This window comes from Aptenodytes patagonicus, chromosome 1, assembly GCF_965638725.1.
Source record: "Aptenodytes patagonicus chromosome 1, bAptPat1.pri.cur, whole genome shotgun sequence".
NCBI classification, from domain to species: Eukaryota; Metazoa; Chordata; class Aves; order Sphenisciformes; family Spheniscidae; genus Aptenodytes; species Aptenodytes patagonicus.
Window position 1 is genome coordinate 137,036,602 of NC_134949.1, and position 17,559 is coordinate 137,054,160.

At 39.0% G+C, this 17,559-nt stretch overlaps 1 protein-coding gene across 1 annotated transcript; it reads right to left on the bottom strand.

The window, feature by feature from the left end:
* Positions 1–2,165: 2,165 nt before the first annotated feature.
* Positions 2,166–16,359, bottom strand: EIF2S3 (eukaryotic translation initiation factor 2 subunit gamma). The gene is made up of 12 exons (XM_076356093.1): positions 16,271–16,359; positions 13,862–13,925; positions 13,247–13,374; positions 13,003–13,124; positions 11,476–11,570; positions 10,084–10,242; positions 8,671–8,805; positions 7,654–7,748; positions 6,590–6,734; positions 6,010–6,179; positions 4,866–5,038; positions 2,166–2,604 (listed from the first exon to the last, which is right to left on the bottom strand). The coding sequence occupies exons 1-12, from the start codon at positions 16,337–16,339 to the stop codon at positions 2,541–2,543; spliced, it is 1,419 nt and encodes a 472-aa protein (XP_076212208.1). The 5' UTR covers positions 16,340–16,359; the 3' UTR covers positions 2,166–2,540.
* Between the last annotated feature and the right edge of the window lie 1,200 nt (positions 16,360–17,559).

A 17,559-nucleotide genomic window follows, 5' to 3' on the forward strand; every position in this document is an offset into this window, starting at 1 on the left:
TTTGCACTTTACACCTTCCCCCCACCGCCGCCACAATGTGACAGGATATATAGCACACTGTTTATGTCATATGTAAATCATAGCTGACACCTCAGATTACCTATACACGCTCCTAACCTCCCTTCTTCTCTTGGGAAGGATCAGGAACAGACTTTGGGCCAGACACACTGTTCTGCAACAACCATCCCACTCTTAGGCAACTCTTTTCTGCATGACACAGCATACGTGCATGAACAATGAACCGAAGTCTACCATCAGAAGGAAGCAGAGAACAGTTCAGAATATAAGAAACCGCCTTGGGAGAGGGCTGCAGCTGCTAAAAAAAGAACCTAGCCCAGCCTGGAAGAGCCACTGAGAAAGCAGGCTGATGCAATGGGCCAGAAGCAAAATTCACTACCCTGGCACTTCATTGCCTCCATTCTCTTTCTAGTTCCCACCAGTTCCTGTGCACGCCATCAAACAAAATATTACTTAATATTTCAGAGGGAACAAGACACTTTCATAAAGCATTCTTTAATGTTACTGATAACATATACCTACCTAGTAAAGGTAGCTGCGATCAACTACAGCAGTATCAAATCACGTTTTAGACCTAAACTAAGTAATGACCTACAGCTATTTAGCTGGAAGGATGTAAAGCTGGCTAGTAATCCTAGCACTAGGACAATACTAGTACTTTGTATTTATTACCTACCCAAGTGAAGGAGTACTTTAAGTATTTTGGAAAGATTATGGCACTTCTATTTTTTTTAAATTGCAGATCAGGAGATTAAGGCCCAATCTCCAAAATATCTAGATGCCTAAAAATGCCTACGGGTGCTTAACCAATTTGTCAGAAGCATTTCAGCATTTCTGTATCATTAGACCCATACATTCAGTGCATTTAGAAAGAACTCTTTGGACTAGATTTCACCCTGGTGGTAGTGTCATCCTAGCACTCTGCAGCAGCTTACTTTCTCTTTTGTGCTCACCCTCACGCTCCCAAACTAGGCAAGACATAAGTTTATCCGAGTTCCTAGAATTCAGTTACAGAAATGAGCTTCCAAAGCATGGAAGATGCAGTCTTTGAAACAGACACATTTAAGATTGTATACTGGTCAAGTACGAGGAGATTCGGGAAGAACTATAGCTGACTCTCTCTTTTAAAAAGGAGAAACGCTACACAAAATTAATGTATTTAGTCTCAACACCATGTGAGGTAGAAGTACTTTACAAATGGAGAAACTGAGTACAAGAATGTAGATGGAATAAAGCAGCACAAAATACAATGCAAAATCGAGAACAAAACTCAAGTTGCTTCATCGAAGTCCATTTTGATGAGCAAAGCGGTATTTACCTTTAGAATGCCCTTGAAGATATTAAATACAAATGAAACCAGGTTTTGAAAATTAACGCTGTACTTTGTATAAAAATATGGAGAGTAGCATGACTTGCTAAATAGTCTAGTATATAAAATACCTAGAACTACGTACATTAGTACAAATGAAGAAGTTAAACCTAAATGGATGAAAGTATTAGCACCCTACAGTAAGTTTATTACATTATGTTTTCTCCTAAGGAGTGTGATTCAGGCTAGCTAAGCAAAAGTGGTTTTATACCTTTTTCCTCATCTCATTCTGAATGCCCTCCCCCCTACCCTCAAATCATTCCCTTCTACAGCCTTTTCCAGATATTTTATAGTTCAAGATCATAGCTAAATGTGCTCGATATCACTTTGAAATAAGCAGTTTACTCCTACTGTATAAAGAGCTCTCAGGTCACCCACACAGAGTTCCACGATGACAAGCAGCTACGTTTCAAACTAATCACATTCCTTTCATAAATCCATTCTAAAATAAGGTCAAAAACCCTACTGCCAGTTCAGATCCAGTTTACTTGTAGTTTTTCTTTGGGGGTTTACCCAAAACTCCTTGTAATATTGGAAGTGACAAATTTAAGCAAGTCAACATTGCCATCCTAATTACAAAGTGTAATACAGCTAGAATCCTAAAGTCAGAACCATACAAACTAAGGAAGAAAGTTTTTGTTGTAAACAGCTGTCTAAACAAAACAAGATGTTGTGCAGAAAGGGTACTAGTCTTCAAGAAGAGTTTGGTTTCTTGCTTTTAATTCTTGTACTGGTTGAACAACCACTGCAGTCTTTTTACTCAGAAAAATTGTATGAATTAATGAAAATAAGCAATATTTTATTTCAATACCAGATTTATGGTTTGTGTGTTACACTGGGGCTGCTTGACTGATATTAAACAGATATCTGAAACACAAAATAACATAAATTAGACATGCCATGAGACATGTACAATTAATTTCTACTAAAATGTGGCTAATTAAACCCACTTCTACGCCAATTCTTTTACACTTTTAATGGTGATAGTGACTAGTATTTTAGTAAGAGGGTAAAATTCAATAAAATGTACAAGGACAGCCATACAACTCAAAGATAATGTTTGCATAGCTTCCAATTCCACTGCGAAAATATACCCCCTCCAAAATAGAAATAGGCACTTCATCTTTAAAAATGAAGCACTTTCTTTTGTTCTTCAGTCATCATCAACAGTTGGCTTGATTGTCACTCCTCTTCTGATTTGACCCCAACCAATTAAACTGCAAAAAGAAAAACAGTTTATATTACTTTTAATATAGTAGTCAGAAATATCCAGGATAAATCAACATCCTTCTGTCATGCTTATGACTTCAGTACTCACATTTTGAATTTTCTCCCCTTGTCTCCCACCCAAAATATCCTACAAGATCTAAGACTGGTTAGTGGAAACACAGAATAAAAAGGGATGATGCATGTTTGTAATCAGCTAAGGATGTACCTTTGAACAGTAAACTAAAAATTTGAAAATTTTGTAACTTATGTTGTATTGGTGGACTCTAACTCTATTCACAGCTCGATCTCTTTCACCTGTGCCTGAAGTGCTGCATTACTTTCAAATAGAAATGAAAATGTGAAAATTCAGACAAGATGACAGTAAGATTATAAACAGAGCTGTAACTTTCAATGAACACGTAACCTATAAAGGTAACTCAACTCTCAGATAAGTTCTACTATTTATATTGACTAAAATGAATGCCCCTTTTACAGGCCACCGTTGCCTCAGAAAAACACACTTTTGAAAAGAAATTAAGATTATGTCCATTTCCACAATCAGCAGGCAGTCCATGTTATTAATACAACTGTCTTTAAAACGTTGCCAATTTCTGGTAAGGAGATACACAGAAACCACATGTCCATCTCAATTTAGTTTGCTAAGCAGTAGAGCCTGTCCCTGGACACCAGAAAAGGAACTAGGTATATTAGCCCAGCACTTCCCACTTTTTAGGACCATATCCATAGGTTATAACTAGTCCACCACCTCTGAATTGACTGTTCCTTGGAATCACTAGTGTATCCTGTTTGCTTGGCCATTTACTGTTAAAACCTCTATGCCTCTACATATTTACTTTCTATTTTATATCTCCTTTTCGTCTCTTGCTTTCTCACTTTCTTACATCTTTTCAGTAGTCTGTTGCCTCAGGCTACAAGTTCCTTCTCACAGCACCAACCGTACATTATCTTTACTCCAATTGGATTTTATTATGCTGCTCTTCCCAGTTTGCCTCCTTTCCCTTTTCTCAACTTTCAGTTTCCTTATGTTGTCTCTTTGTCCTTTTAATACAGCACAGAAGGCAACTTTTTAATAACAGCATCTTTATAGCAGGCTGCCACTACTTGCCCATCCCGTAATCCAGAGACAAGTGGGCTTTTTGGCAAAATTTGGTCATGTTTTTCAAGTGGGAAGTAATCTACAGAAGCAACAAAACTCACATTAAAATTTGCACAGGCTGTCAGTCTATAGCTCAAAAAAAAGTATCATTTCCAATATAAGTAGTTTCTCCTCTTCCTTCTGCTTTCCCTGACTTAATTTGGGTCCTGTCTTCCTCCCCCCCCCCCCCCGTTCAAGACGTTATCTTTTTTCCTTGTTTTTTTTTAGGGAATAATCTCTTCCCTAATTTGTCAGCTAGCTCTGAGACAGCAAGCACTAAATTCCCACCTACGCTTTCTTGTTGATCTGAAAAAGAAACATGCATCCATGGATATTTAAAGCTTGGTTCTTTTTCATACAGTAGAGACTTCCTGTAAAAATGGCTATGTTCCCTTATACTACAAGAGCTGTGCAGGGTCAATGAATCTAAATACCCTTATGTTCTTATGATATTCATGTAGTCTTATGGAACACAACAGGAACAGTATGCATAACCATCTAAAGAGAAGTATGGCACTAAGATTAAAATGAATCAACCAATTCTGCTCATCACTTTCAGCCTCCAGATGCTTCTGTGCAGTCAGACATTTTATATTTGTAATCTGAATGGGTCAATCCAGTTGATACTTTCTTCTTTCCTCTCTGCTCACAGTACATAAAATACTCAAACCTTAGAACGTCCCTCCTCCATTCCCCTGCTATTACTTCAAGGTTGCACTAGAAATCACATACAGCTCCACACGCAGAACGCCGTTGACTTAGGTGTGTATAAAGACAGGCTTTGGCTTAACTACTAGAATTTCCAAACTGCTCTGCCAAGATTGCCTACTGTTAGCTCAATTTATGGCACGGCAGTTTTGGCAACAAACCATGAACCTCAGATGTTTCCTTGTCTGTTAACTAATAGATATCTACCTAATTGTAATGCTTCTTCAAAAAGAGGCTAGTAATGAAATGAAGCATCCCATAATAATGGTGTCAATGTGTTAGGAGAATCCAGAGGAATGTTTAAAACAGACATACGCTTCCCTATTCTAGAAAAAAATCAGATCCAGGTATTTTTTTGTTAACAATGTAACTACCAGGTACTCTACCAATTTAGCGCCAACTTACCGCCAGTGTTTCTCAACTCTTCGACTCAGGGCAATTTTTTCTCCCACTTCTGTGCATACTGGGTTAGTTAGCACAATCTTCCCCAAATCAGCCTTTACTGCACTGACTCTCCCTCCAGTAGATAAGGATCCTATGTTTACCATTAAAACTTCGTTCTTCGATAATTTTTGCACCTGAAGACAGACATATAAACCTCTGAAACATAAGCTTTAGTATTTAAAAAAACATACCACAGACAATATTGAGTATCTTCTGTTACCTACCTGCCACAAAACAAAAGATATAACTGAGAAATGCAAAAACTATAAATACTCCCCCACACAGTGTCAGTGGATAAAGTTTATATGTGAAAGGACAAATACGTAAATATGTTGCGCATGTAGTACTGCAGGTTCTTGGTATGATATACTTTCTTGGAATTTCTCTACATTTTCTACAAAACATACTGAAGATTGCACATACTGTATTAAAAGCGTAAACAGTCTCAGATACTGCTACAAACTGGAATGTTATACCATTCTTTTAAATAATCTGGATATTCTCATTTCCCTTATGCCTACATACATCAAAATGATTTCTCAAAAAATAATTCATTTCACAGGATAGAGAGCACTGAAGCACTTAACTTACTGTTGCATGAAGCAGTTTACATATTTTAATGCTAACAGGGAAAACTATGATCTTTTAATTTGATTTGTGTAAAACAGACCATGGAACATGAGACTGTGCCATGCATCAAGTTCAGTTTCTTTTCAACTACAATGTTTCAAAAATACTTAGCTTTAAAAAGTTCTTCAGAAAGAGAATCTACAAAAAGCAGGTAAGTAGGAAGTAGATCAGTACATATATAAAACTAATTACTGCACAAATGAATAAGCTGATAGCAAAGGAAAACAACTACCAGTATGTTTAGAAGAATACCTAACTTCAGGACACGTAAATATTTTATGCTACTTTAAACTACTCTGATATGAATTCCTACTCCTCTGAAAAGCATTCTTCTACAATATTAAATAAGCAGATAAGTTTAGTGGCAAGTATATATGAACAGGGAGACAAAATTACTACGTAAGATCAAAAAACGTATATACTGATAGAACTTATCACAAGAAGAGAAGTCAGGAAAAATGAAAGGGGTACAGACCTTCGCAGCTTTCTTGTCTCCTTCAGTGCGCACACCTAATAGCCGTCTCAGCAAGAAATAGGAAATTTCTAGCTCTGTAAATATTTCCGGTAGTGCTCCAACTGCACCAAGAACTTGGCCTACCATTCGGTCAGCCCGACACAAAGTTGGATCAATCTTAGTTCCAACACCTACAACACAACAAGGAAAGTCACAAGGAGTAACTGAAAGGTAGCTGTCACATTCACATATTAAAATAGTTGAAGGAGATCTAAAACCAACAAACTGAGAACGTACTGGGAATTCCTTATTACCTGCACAGCACTTTCAGAACGTCAGCAAGACTGTGAGCTCTGTCTAAACAGATAAAGAACTATTCTACTGTTAAAGCTGGTACAAATAACAATGCAAGTTGATCTGCACTGGCCAGTGACGTTCAGGAAAATTATTTATTAAATATCTAATTTTCACACCCATATATGAATTATTTGAAATGGCTCATAGCCTTTTTGTTTACTACACTGAAACCTATTGTTGAATGAAACCAAGTGTTTTCAATAAGCATGAAGAAATAAATCTTTTCATAAGAGAATATTCTTACCTATAAGACCCCCTGGAGCAGCATATTGTAGATCATTGTGTTCGGCAAAGAGTGACACAATTTTGGAAAAGATTGGCTTGCACATGAGTTTTCCTTCACTGTCCTTGGACACAATACCAGGCCGCACCTCAATTTCCTGACCCACCTAATTACAGAAGTGAAAAAGTGATTAACTGGTTGTTTCACAGGAAGATAAAGCTAACCACTAGTCACAGATAAGACCTACTTATCCCAAGATCTACTATTTATACAAGTCCTTGGTTCTGGGCTACTGTAGAACTTCTAGGAGTTCTGTTGCACTGTTTACTGCAAATTGAACAATACTGAAAGCTCTGCATCTTATAGCCAATGTAACAATTGATTTTCTTTTCAATACAATTTGTAACACTGCTTTAGCAAAGGATCTTTATCAGCAATAACTCCAACATTTAAATTTTAGTTTAATTTTTTAAAAGGGCATTTCATTCCGAAATGTCACAGCACTGAGAAAAATTGAGTTAATTCAATCGGTGTAACTGATCAGCATCAGTAAACCACAAGACAAAGAAAATACAAGTTGTTTGAATGTTCAAAGCTGTAGTTTGCTTTCCAGTCTAGCAGAGCAACTTTTAAAGCTTCCATCTATTGACAGTATCCCACAAGCAAAATAAAAAAATCAAAATATACAGTATACTTAAATGGGGAAGTGGGACCTGTGGGAACCCACACACTTTTAAAGTTCTTTTGCTCCCCTCTTCGCCCCAATAATTCAGCAAGTAAAAGTGGTAGGACAGAAAAAAAGTAACTCCCTCAATTTTTATAAGCAATGAAATCAGTACCATTATTAGCAAAAGCTAAGACTACAGTAACAAAAATATATTTAAAAAATAAAATCAGTGTTTCTTGTTCTGGTATTTTAAAACAGGAAAGTAAAAATGAGGCACAGACAGAAAGGATAAGTGCCAGCTGACTGTACTCTCGTTTAAAAAAAATTCAATTATACAGATTCATTTTGTACTAAGCATGCAAAAACTCTACTCATTGTTATCATTACAAATCTCTGGACAAGAGAGGGAAAAGGTTACCTTTAACACACCCTTTAGAATACTGCCACCAGCTACACCTCCCTTAAGGTCATCAACTTCACAGCCAGGCTTGTTGACATCAAAAGATCTAATTACTGAAAAGAATAGACCATAACCAGGTTTATATTTAATATCAGGTTTTTAAAGAATTAGTGTCTTTAGCAACTTTGACTGCTTCCCTATTCCTATGAAGGTATACACATATTTATAAATATTACAAAAACATAATTCAGGAAGAACACCAAAATATGATGAATATTTTATTCCCAATTTTTAAGTATATAGTTGATTTTCATTCTCAAAACCATTTAAGCTGCTCATATACATAAGTGTTTTTTAAAACTGTTTCTGCATGGCAGAAATTAAGTTAAAGATCAGTATCTGAAAAAGAAAGCACTGATCAACTATATTACAAAAGCCCTTCAATATTCACAATGTCAATTGTGAATACTGGAACCTTGTTTTAATGTAGTCAATTTTTATGCATTCTGAACATGTTTGGTAGGTCTCCCATGTTTTATGTGGAAAAAGGACAAACAAATGGATTCATCGTAGTGGAACTGAATTTCGTAATATGCTGGACAAGAACTGAGACTTTGACAATTATATCCAGGAGACAGGAGACTAACACAGAAAATCTAACCAGGCTACCTCTAAGATTTTCATGAAAACAATTTAATTTTCAAATTCAGCAGTTTGTCAGTACTTTGTTAAATTAAATTTAAATTCATAGCAACTAAAGGAATGTTTTTAAGACATAGATAAATTTCTCATCTTTATTGCATTTTAGTGCAATAGAATATACACAAAACCCAGCAATTACCTCAAATAGATTTAACTATAGCAATTAACTGAACAAACAATACAGCTCTCGGAAAATACGCAAGTTTTAAGAGCGCACTAAGTGCTCCTTTTAAACCTACCTCTTTTTAGAGCATTCAGCAACATGCTATTCTAAGTGTAGATACACATAGTAAATGGTTAGCTACAAAAGCCCAGACCTAAGCATTTACATACCAATAAGCCTTGGTTCAGATGTGAAGTCTCGCAAAGGGACTGGGATTTTCTTCACTATATACTCGCAAACTACCTCAATGTTGTACTTCAACTGTGCTGAGATTGGAATTATTGGAGCTCCTTCTGCAACTGTACCTAGAACAAAATCAAGTTCAACATCAAGCCTTAATATAGTATTTACAGCAACATGACCAAGTGCTCTACAGTGTTAAAAATACTAATGAATTTCAAGGCACATTTTATGTGTATTTCCCAAAACAGTACGTATCAGAGCTTTTAGCCTTCCATTCAACATTTTAGCTCAAACCAGCCAGACCTACTTTTTGAGGCATTCTGAAACAACCCTCATGTTGCCTCTGGATAACTGTGTGCTGAAGAGCTTTACAGTTGCTCTCTGAACACTGTGCAAGATAATCTTCTGCTCTAAGGGAGAATTCACTTCCTACATCGTGATCAGAAATATTCTCAAGATAATTTCCTCAGAGAGATTGGATATCTCAGTATTTGATACATCAGTATTAATTTTACAGTCAGATTTCATTCTGACAAACTAAAATTCCTACCAATTTAACGATATATGTTTTCTAAGTTTTGCAATAGAATTACATATTTTAGAAAAATCCTAATTTTATGGAAGGATGCATTTACTTATCAAGGCCTGTTAAATATTACTTGTTTTAATTATATCTACGTTTCTTGTGATAACTCCAGTTCTTACAAACTCCAAGTTTACACATCAAGCCACTCTGACATAGCTGTTATGTATGAACTGCTTATGCAAGGCAACAATTCTGAACTTACAAAAAAAACCCCCAGACAGACCCATTGGCTACTTTTGATGGTGACAATCTAGCTCTGCAGCTTTTCACATACCCCAGCTAAAGCAGATAAGCAAGGAAAACAGTGGAAGTTCCTGGGAAAGATGAAACTTTATGGACAGAGTAGAATAACACTGCCTGAACTGGACTTACAGAGAGAGATGAAAGACCAATCTTTTGTGATTAGATAAAGGTAACTAACGCATTTATACCTACAAGGTGCCCCTAACAAGTACTGCTTCGTTCTCTCCTGCACTGCAGTAAAATCGCAGTACAATCCCTAGCAAAGAAACAATCCGAGAAGAGACAATACCAAGAAGAAACCACAAATTCAGTGAAAGCTACTAGACAAGAGCTCTTGCTATTAGTTTCACATCAAGAGCTCTGACCAACAGCCATAACATTTTACATAAGCAGTCTGACACGAGTAAGAAGTACAACTCCAATGGTCTACTTTTCAGATTAGCAGACTATGTACAACAGCATCATCTAAGCAGGGGAAGCTTTTTTATAAACATATAGAAAACCACTATGTCCATGTCCCAACACAGAAGAATTTCCACCATTAACTGGATTTCTGCTGTTGAAAACTTACCTTGTACAAATGCAAGAATCTGTTCATACTGTTCTTTAGCCTGGCTCTCCTTCACCAAATCAATCTTATTCTGTAGAATCAAAATGTGTTTCAGTTTCATGATTTCTATAGCAGCTAGATGTTCTGAGGTCTGGGGTTGAGGGCATGACTCATTACCAGCTGGAAGAAGAAAAGTGACTGCAATATAGAAACTACAAAGATAGACAAAACTCCTACAGTTAGGACATCTACTTTCCATTGTGTCTTTATAAAAAAAGACAGTCAGCTCTCAGTAAGCTACATGTGAAACATCCAAGTTAGTAAGCACGTACTCTTCTCCAGAAGTGCTGGCTTTACCACCCACACAATACATGACAGATGAGAGGTTGCTAGAGTCCCTCATTCTACTTCCCAATAAAAACATTTACAATTTCCAAAGATACTGAGAGCTAACTTGTGTCTACTTGACTTATTCCATCCCCTAAGTCTCTAGACATCTCAATGCTGACTGTAGCAAAATGGACAATTCACCTTTAAAGAAATATCTTAAAATTCCTTGGTGGTTTTTTTTCATCACCAAAGCCGTAAAAATGCCAAGATCCCCAAACTGTACAACACACAATAAATACATGAAGTATGTGAATAGGGCAGTTATCAGCATGTTTTGGATTTCAGCCATCCAAGAAGCCAACTTTGTCCTGATGTGCCATTATGGTGGCTAATCTTGAAGTTTGGTCTATCACACTTTCTAGACCTAAACAGGCAGGAGGCATGACGGCTTATCAGCTATCTCAGATGATTTAAACTACAATATCTGAAGCTGTTCTTGTTTGTTGACAGGCCCTATCCAGATAACATAATTGCTATTTATCACTGTAGAGCACCACATTGTTCTATAGACATATAAAAATGAGTTTTACTCATTTCCCGTTGTTTGCAAATCAGAACAAAAATTGTATGAATTGAGATAAATCTCCCATACCTTGATTTTGTCCATATTTATCTGAGTTTTTACTGTTGGTACTGATTTTGTGGACTCTCCTGCATGGCTAAGGCTATGTATTTAAAGCAAACTGAAGCTTCAGAGAAACTCAAAATATACCTGTAGCTAACGTATTTCCATAAAATGATATAAATTTTACAGTACTATACCACTACAAGGTTTCGTCTTTGCCAATTAATCTATCAATTGGGCCAGCTACCAGACTAATGAGTATATATAGCTATGTTTAAAAAACCCCCACCTTGTTAGGGTACATTTTTGTTATAGCGTAACTTAATTTTCTTTAACACATCTCAAAAGCATTCACTGGTTTTAATCGCTCACCCGCCCCACTGAATTTTAAAACCCATATAAAGTTGCTTCATGATATTAAAAAAAATAGAGCTCTGCTTTTGTGTAGCAATCATTACCTATCAACAGTAAAGCTGCATCCATTACTGCTGCACCGTTCAACATAGTAGCCATCAAAATATCATGGCCAGGACAATCCACAAAAGAGACATGCCTGTTGTAGAAGAAGGTTAAAAAGAAGTCCAAAAGCCAATTATCAACAATTTCTCTGACTGATTTATGAGTGGCTAGGCAGACACAAAGGTTAAAAGCATCCTTAAAATAGATAGATAAAATAAACATTTCAAGACAGATGCTGAGACGTAGTATCTTGAAAGTATTTTCATAAGAACACAAAGACTACTGAATGGCTACTGAATAGTTTTTCTGAGTTTTAAGATTCGATACCATATATCCATACTAGGTACTGCTTTAATATTTCACAAATTCACTTGTAAATTAGACTAGATTTAAATGCACCAGAATAATAAAAAAAACCCAAACACAACAAACCAAAAACAACAAACCACAGGATTTCTCTTATCTCTTAAAAGACGTCTCCCATTCTCCAATTTTAGAAAATTATGCGTCTTTAATTACTCTATTATAATTGCATTTCACTTCCAAGATTTATCTAGAGACAACGTTACAGCTCTTATTCCGAACCTTATGATTTCATTGTGCAGACCACAATAATTGATTCACTACATTCTTGCCTGAACCTATTCAGTGAAGAAAACTTATTGCCTTGTAGCATGCCACCAAAAAGCAAGGGACTAACTTGCTGCTTCACTGACAATGTTAAAAATCTACTATAACCAAATAAACAGTAAGATAAAGAATCCAAAGCTTTTAGCCAATAGTTTAACAACGGCTGCATGACTGTCACACTCCAACAGAAGTTATTGTTAGAACAAGCGGTCTACTGGGAATTTGAGGAAAGGAAGGAAATACGTGATTACAACAGTACGTGTATTTTACACGTAAGCATGAACTAGGAATCTTGTCGTACAACAGTCTTTGTGACTACTCTCATCTGAGCAATCATTGCAAAGACCCATCTAACAACCGTTGTGGTTACTATGCTTGCATAATGACCATGCTATGCTTTCTTAGAAATGAAGTAAACAAAGGACACCTGGCCCCCACTTAGAGGCCTGATCTCACATTAAGTATCAGGTTTTCATAGATTCATTTTAAGAACTTTGAAAACTTTTCTGCCTCTAGGAAGAAAAGTTTAACAAAAATCAGCCTCCAAAAAGGAATTTTAAAGATGTGTTTGCATGGTCCACATTAGTTCTCATTCTAGTGGCTTTAAAATGTACTTATATTAATAGTAGGGAAAAAAAAATCATTTCACTTCAGAGTCCTGCAAATACCCGATGACAGAGAGACAGTTGTGCTCTACTGTGGACTGTGCATCACAACCAATAAAAACAAGGCAGTTTAGATGATACCTTAGATCAGGGGTGTCCAGCATCTAAGAACATGTGGTCTGCCATAACAATTCATTCAGCTTGCAGCTCAATCCTGACTGTTTTCAGTTATGTAAAAGGAAGCGCACATAAAGTAAACACAATTTATACCCTTAATTTTACAGCAGTTACCTGACTAGTTTAAAGTTCCCTTTGGTGCCAGGAATATCTGTAGGGAACTCATCTGGGGTGCTGCTTCCACAGGATCGGTAACACTCTGGCCGGGAACAGCTTGGGTCATCCAGCTTGTAAATCTGTCAGTAATTTTTAAAAATTGAGAAAAAGTTTAATTCATCAAGGGTTAGCTATTTATAAGCTTACATCCACCCTGAAATACACTAGCAACATATCTGCTAGATTTATAGAAATGACTCACCTTTGCATTAGCATAACCCAGCTTGATTGTGATATTTCTTTCCAGTTCATTTTTAAATCTGACAGTATGAACTCCAGATATAGCTTTGACTACTGTTGACTTTCCATGGGCTACATGACCAATTGTACCTATGTTTTAAAAGCAAATGTTTGTCAATAAACCACTGTTTAATTTTGTGCAATGTTCCATTACGATCAACACATAATTACCCCAAACTCTCTGTAGCCATTAAGTCCAGAGCTCCCATCAGAAGCATGTATGGGTTTAAACAAACAAGATCCTAAATTGAGCTCCCAATGGACAGACCTTTGCATTTTCATGAAACTCATTTCAATGCTTAATTTTAAGGTAAAATACACTTTGCTTTAGCAACTATTCCCCACTTCATTCAACAATGTTCTTGGAAGTAAAATTGGTGCTTTTCAAGTTAAAAGGGTTTGACAAGTCTTCTCCTGCGTCTTGACAAAATTTGTAATAAAAACACTGTATCTATATTACTGTCTGTTCCAGTAAGAATTTCTTAAAAATGTTGTCACATAGGTACCATATGCTAGTGCATGAGCACCAGAAAGAGTCACATGAATGCCCCCCTCTTTTTTAGAAGTTTGTTTTTACCTATATTAATTGTTGCTTGTCTGCTGATGACTTCTGGTGAAAGAGGTGTCAACTTGGTAACATCCTGTATGAGGGAGATTTTAGAATTTATTCATCTTGTATCTAAAAGTTTAGAGAGTACTATATGTATTTTCTTAAAAATTATCCAGTAGTTCTCTTCGGCAAAATCCAACCAAGCTCATTAAAATAATTCTAGATATGCATTCCGGTCTTTTAAGTATGTGAAATAGGACAAAAAGTGAACAAAATCCTGATTGTAAATAAGTATAGGTTGCAAATCAAAACACTGACTGTAAATTGGTATAGGCTCAAGGTGTTAAAGAAAGATTAAAGTAAACAAAAAAAAACTCAAAAGAAGCTCTAACGCACAAAAACCACCCTTATCTACCTCCAAACTTAAATTACACATAACAAATTCAACTAACTTTCCATGGGCTACATTGTGAACTGCACCTATGTTTTAAAAACAAAGGTTTGTCAATAAACAGTTGTTTAATTGGTATAAGGTTCCATTACAGTCACTATATAATTACAACTAACACTTTGGAGTCAGTAAGTCCAGAGATTTCATTAGCGTCATGGATTTAATTTTGTTTTCTTTAAATGGCTACTTTTTCCTCAAATACTGTTATTTCTACTTTAGGTACCGGACAAAAATTCTGCTGTCCTAAATAGACTGTTGCATGAACCCACTGGTAGCACCTGGCAAATCAAAGCACTTAGAAATACATTCTGTATAGTTAAAAAGACAACTCTGAAAGAGTAGCTGGTTGGTTGTTTTTTTTTTTTAAAGCTGTTTGTCCAAATATCAGACAAATGTTGAAATCCGCTGAAATGTTCCTCTGTACTATTTTTGAAACTGTTTACAGTTAATTTCCATCCTGCACTGAATTCATATGGATGAGCTGCTCAGTTCAAGCAAAAATTCACAATGCCAAAAGAGTCCTCAGTGCAGGACAGGATATAAATATTTTGCTAAGATACAAATAACACACACACATTAATTGACATTAAATCGTGTATTGTTACACTGTTACATGCAGGTTCTATGCATAACAATCAAATAAACACATCTGTGTAAAAATGTAAGCTCACTCATTCTATTCTCAACTATTACATGAATAAAATGTTCACATTCAATACAAAACAAGTTTTGTCCACCTAACCCAGGCAATTCAATTTATATTTCTTGCATATCTAACTTAAAATGACTACACGCACTGAAGTCAACCATGGGAACATGACCTGCAGATGGCACCATCTAGTAGGGTGACAAGCACGTAAGCATGATGCAAATCCTGTCATCAAGAGAATTGTTCCTGGTGCACACAATTATGCACGCATGCTATTTTTTCCTCAAGACTGGTATAAGGCTAAATTCAGCTATAAGCTCCAGTCAATTGTAAGCATTCAAGGGCCAGCTGAAAAAGTAGAGAATAGGCCTTAAAGGTAATTCCTACTGACCTCCCAACTAGGCCTATCTGTGCTCTTTCCGACTGGCAAATGCCACGGTCAACAATGAAAGGAAGTAAAGAAACTCTCTGAAATTAGTGAGATGCTTCAATAACGAATATCAACATGCTTAGCTATAACACAAAAAGAATTCTTGTGCTCAAACCCCAAGAATATCAAACATTATTCCTGTAAAGACAAATAAGCTCTTCTAGCTTGCTGAAGACCAGGGAGGCAGCAATAGGATTTTCGACTGGTTTTATCTGCATATATGTGCAATACGTGAAGCAGCCCAGGCAAGACATTTAATAGGCAAGACTACCACAGCAAGAGACCACTGCAACTGATTTTCTTGGTAGTCAAGAAAGTTTCCTCGGTAGACCAACCAAGACGGGGCTGGCAACCAATCCATCTAGCCCGCTCGGGAACAGAACGCCAATTTATGACACCACTTCGGAGAGGAAAGAGCCTTTAACACCAGTCAGCAGGACAGCCCTTACAAGGAGGAAACTGCACGTCTCCACCACTGCCACACAAAGGCTTCACCCGCAAAGCCGGGACGCCAACCCGCCGAGCTTTGGACCCACCTCACCAGCAAGCGAAAGGCCTCATCCAGCCAACCCAAACCCGCTGCGACCAGCCTAACCTGCTCCCAGCGCCGCCGCTCGGCCCCGCGCCTACTTCCAGCTACCCTTTCCCTCAGCCCCGGCGTGCTGCAACTCGGCCCCCCGAAGCACCGCTGCCGCCCCCTCAGACCTCACCGGCCCCAACGGCCGCGGCGGGGCCTGGAGGGAGGTACGGATCCCCTCAGCCTCCGAGCGCTGCCCCCACCCCGCAGCGGCCCGCCCGGCCCCGCCACACTCCGCCGGCCCCCGGCGCCCGCATCCGCCGCTCCTCGGCGCTCCCGCCCGCAGCTGCCTCGCCCCGTCCCCTGGGCGCCCCCCGGGCGGGTCTCACCAAGGTGGCGAGGTCCTGCCGGCTGAGGTGCGGCTGCCCCAGAGTCACTCCCGCCTCATCCCCCGCCATCTTGGCCCGAAGAGGAAGCGAGGAGTCTCGCGCGGCCGCCTGACCCCCGGCTCCGCTCGGTGGCGGCGCCGCCGGCGGCGCGCGGCCCGGCACCCGCCGGCCGGGGGGCAGACGCCCGGCTCGGGGGCCCGCCGCGCTGGCCGGCGCGGGGCCGCCGCCAGCCCCGCCGCGGGGCGGGAGCGGCTCAGGCGCGACGCGGGGCAGCCCCGAGAAGGACCCCCGCCGCCCTCGCGCCGGGTGATGCAACCCGGCTCGCCGCGCGGGCCGCTCCGCGTGCGCCGGCGCCGCCAGGGAAGCGAGCGCGTGCGCACGCGCGGGGCGGGGCCGCGGCGGCGGGAGGGGGCCTTGCGCCTGCGCCTTGCGCCTGCCGCCGGGTAACGGTTGCGGGCTGCGGGTGGTGCGGGGCTCCTGAGGGGAGGCCCTGGGGCGGGTGAAAACGCACCGCTAGGGAGTACGTGCGGGTGGTCTTACACACAGCTTTCAGTTGCTGCTGCTGGAACAAATGTCTGGGGAATCCGCGCTTCGAAGTATTTCTCTGGAAAGGGGATTGTCTTTTGTCTACGACAGGCCGGCTGGGCCCGCGGTTACTTTGTGCTGTGCGTACCACATACGTAAAATACTGCCGTTGCTTCGGTAGGGTGATCAGGATGGGGACCTAGTTTGGTTGAAAGGTACACCAAAAAAAGGAGATTCATCCTGTGTTTATGGTTTATAACAAATGTTGATGCATGTCTAACAGCATGACAGTGTAGGTTTAGTTGGGGCAGTGAGTGGGTGTGATACAGAAAGGAAGATGGGGGTAAAATCGAAGCCAGATATGCTTGTATGTGCTGGAAATGAGCATATCTAATTTGAGGTCTGATCAGCTTATCAGCTTGAACAGTAAAATGCCACTCTGCATATGTTAGTAATCTCTGCTGGCCATCAGCCTGATAAGATTTTGAATTTCAATCTTTCTCTTGTTACTGTCTTTTGTAGGCTGAGTGTACTACATTTATAAGTATGTAGTAAGTATGTGTAAGTATGTAGTACGTGAGTGTTACGGAGACCATATGCATATAAGACCCTCCCGCAAGATATGCACAGCTTGAATCTTTTGTACCAAACAGCTAAAAACCCCGCCAAATGCGTGCTGTTTTCAGAGTTGGGTATGACATAAATGCTTTAAAAATCTAATAAAATCCCTGATCCAGTGATGAGAGCCAGCTTAGAGGTTCGAC

Coding starts and splice junctions, on each gene's coding strand:
- EIF2S3 (XM_076356093.1), bottom strand. CDS start 16,339: ATGGCGGGGGATGAGGCGGGAGTGACTCTGGGGCAGCCGCACCTCAGC. Junction 10,243..11,475: donor TGCAGCTTTACTGTTGATAG/GTAATGATTGCT, acceptor TTCTTCTTCCAG/CTGGTAATGAGTCATGCCCT. Junction 8,806..10,083: donor GATTCTTGCATTTGTACAAG/GTAAGTTTTCAA, acceptor ATTTTGTTCTAG/GTACAGTTGCAGAAGGAGCT.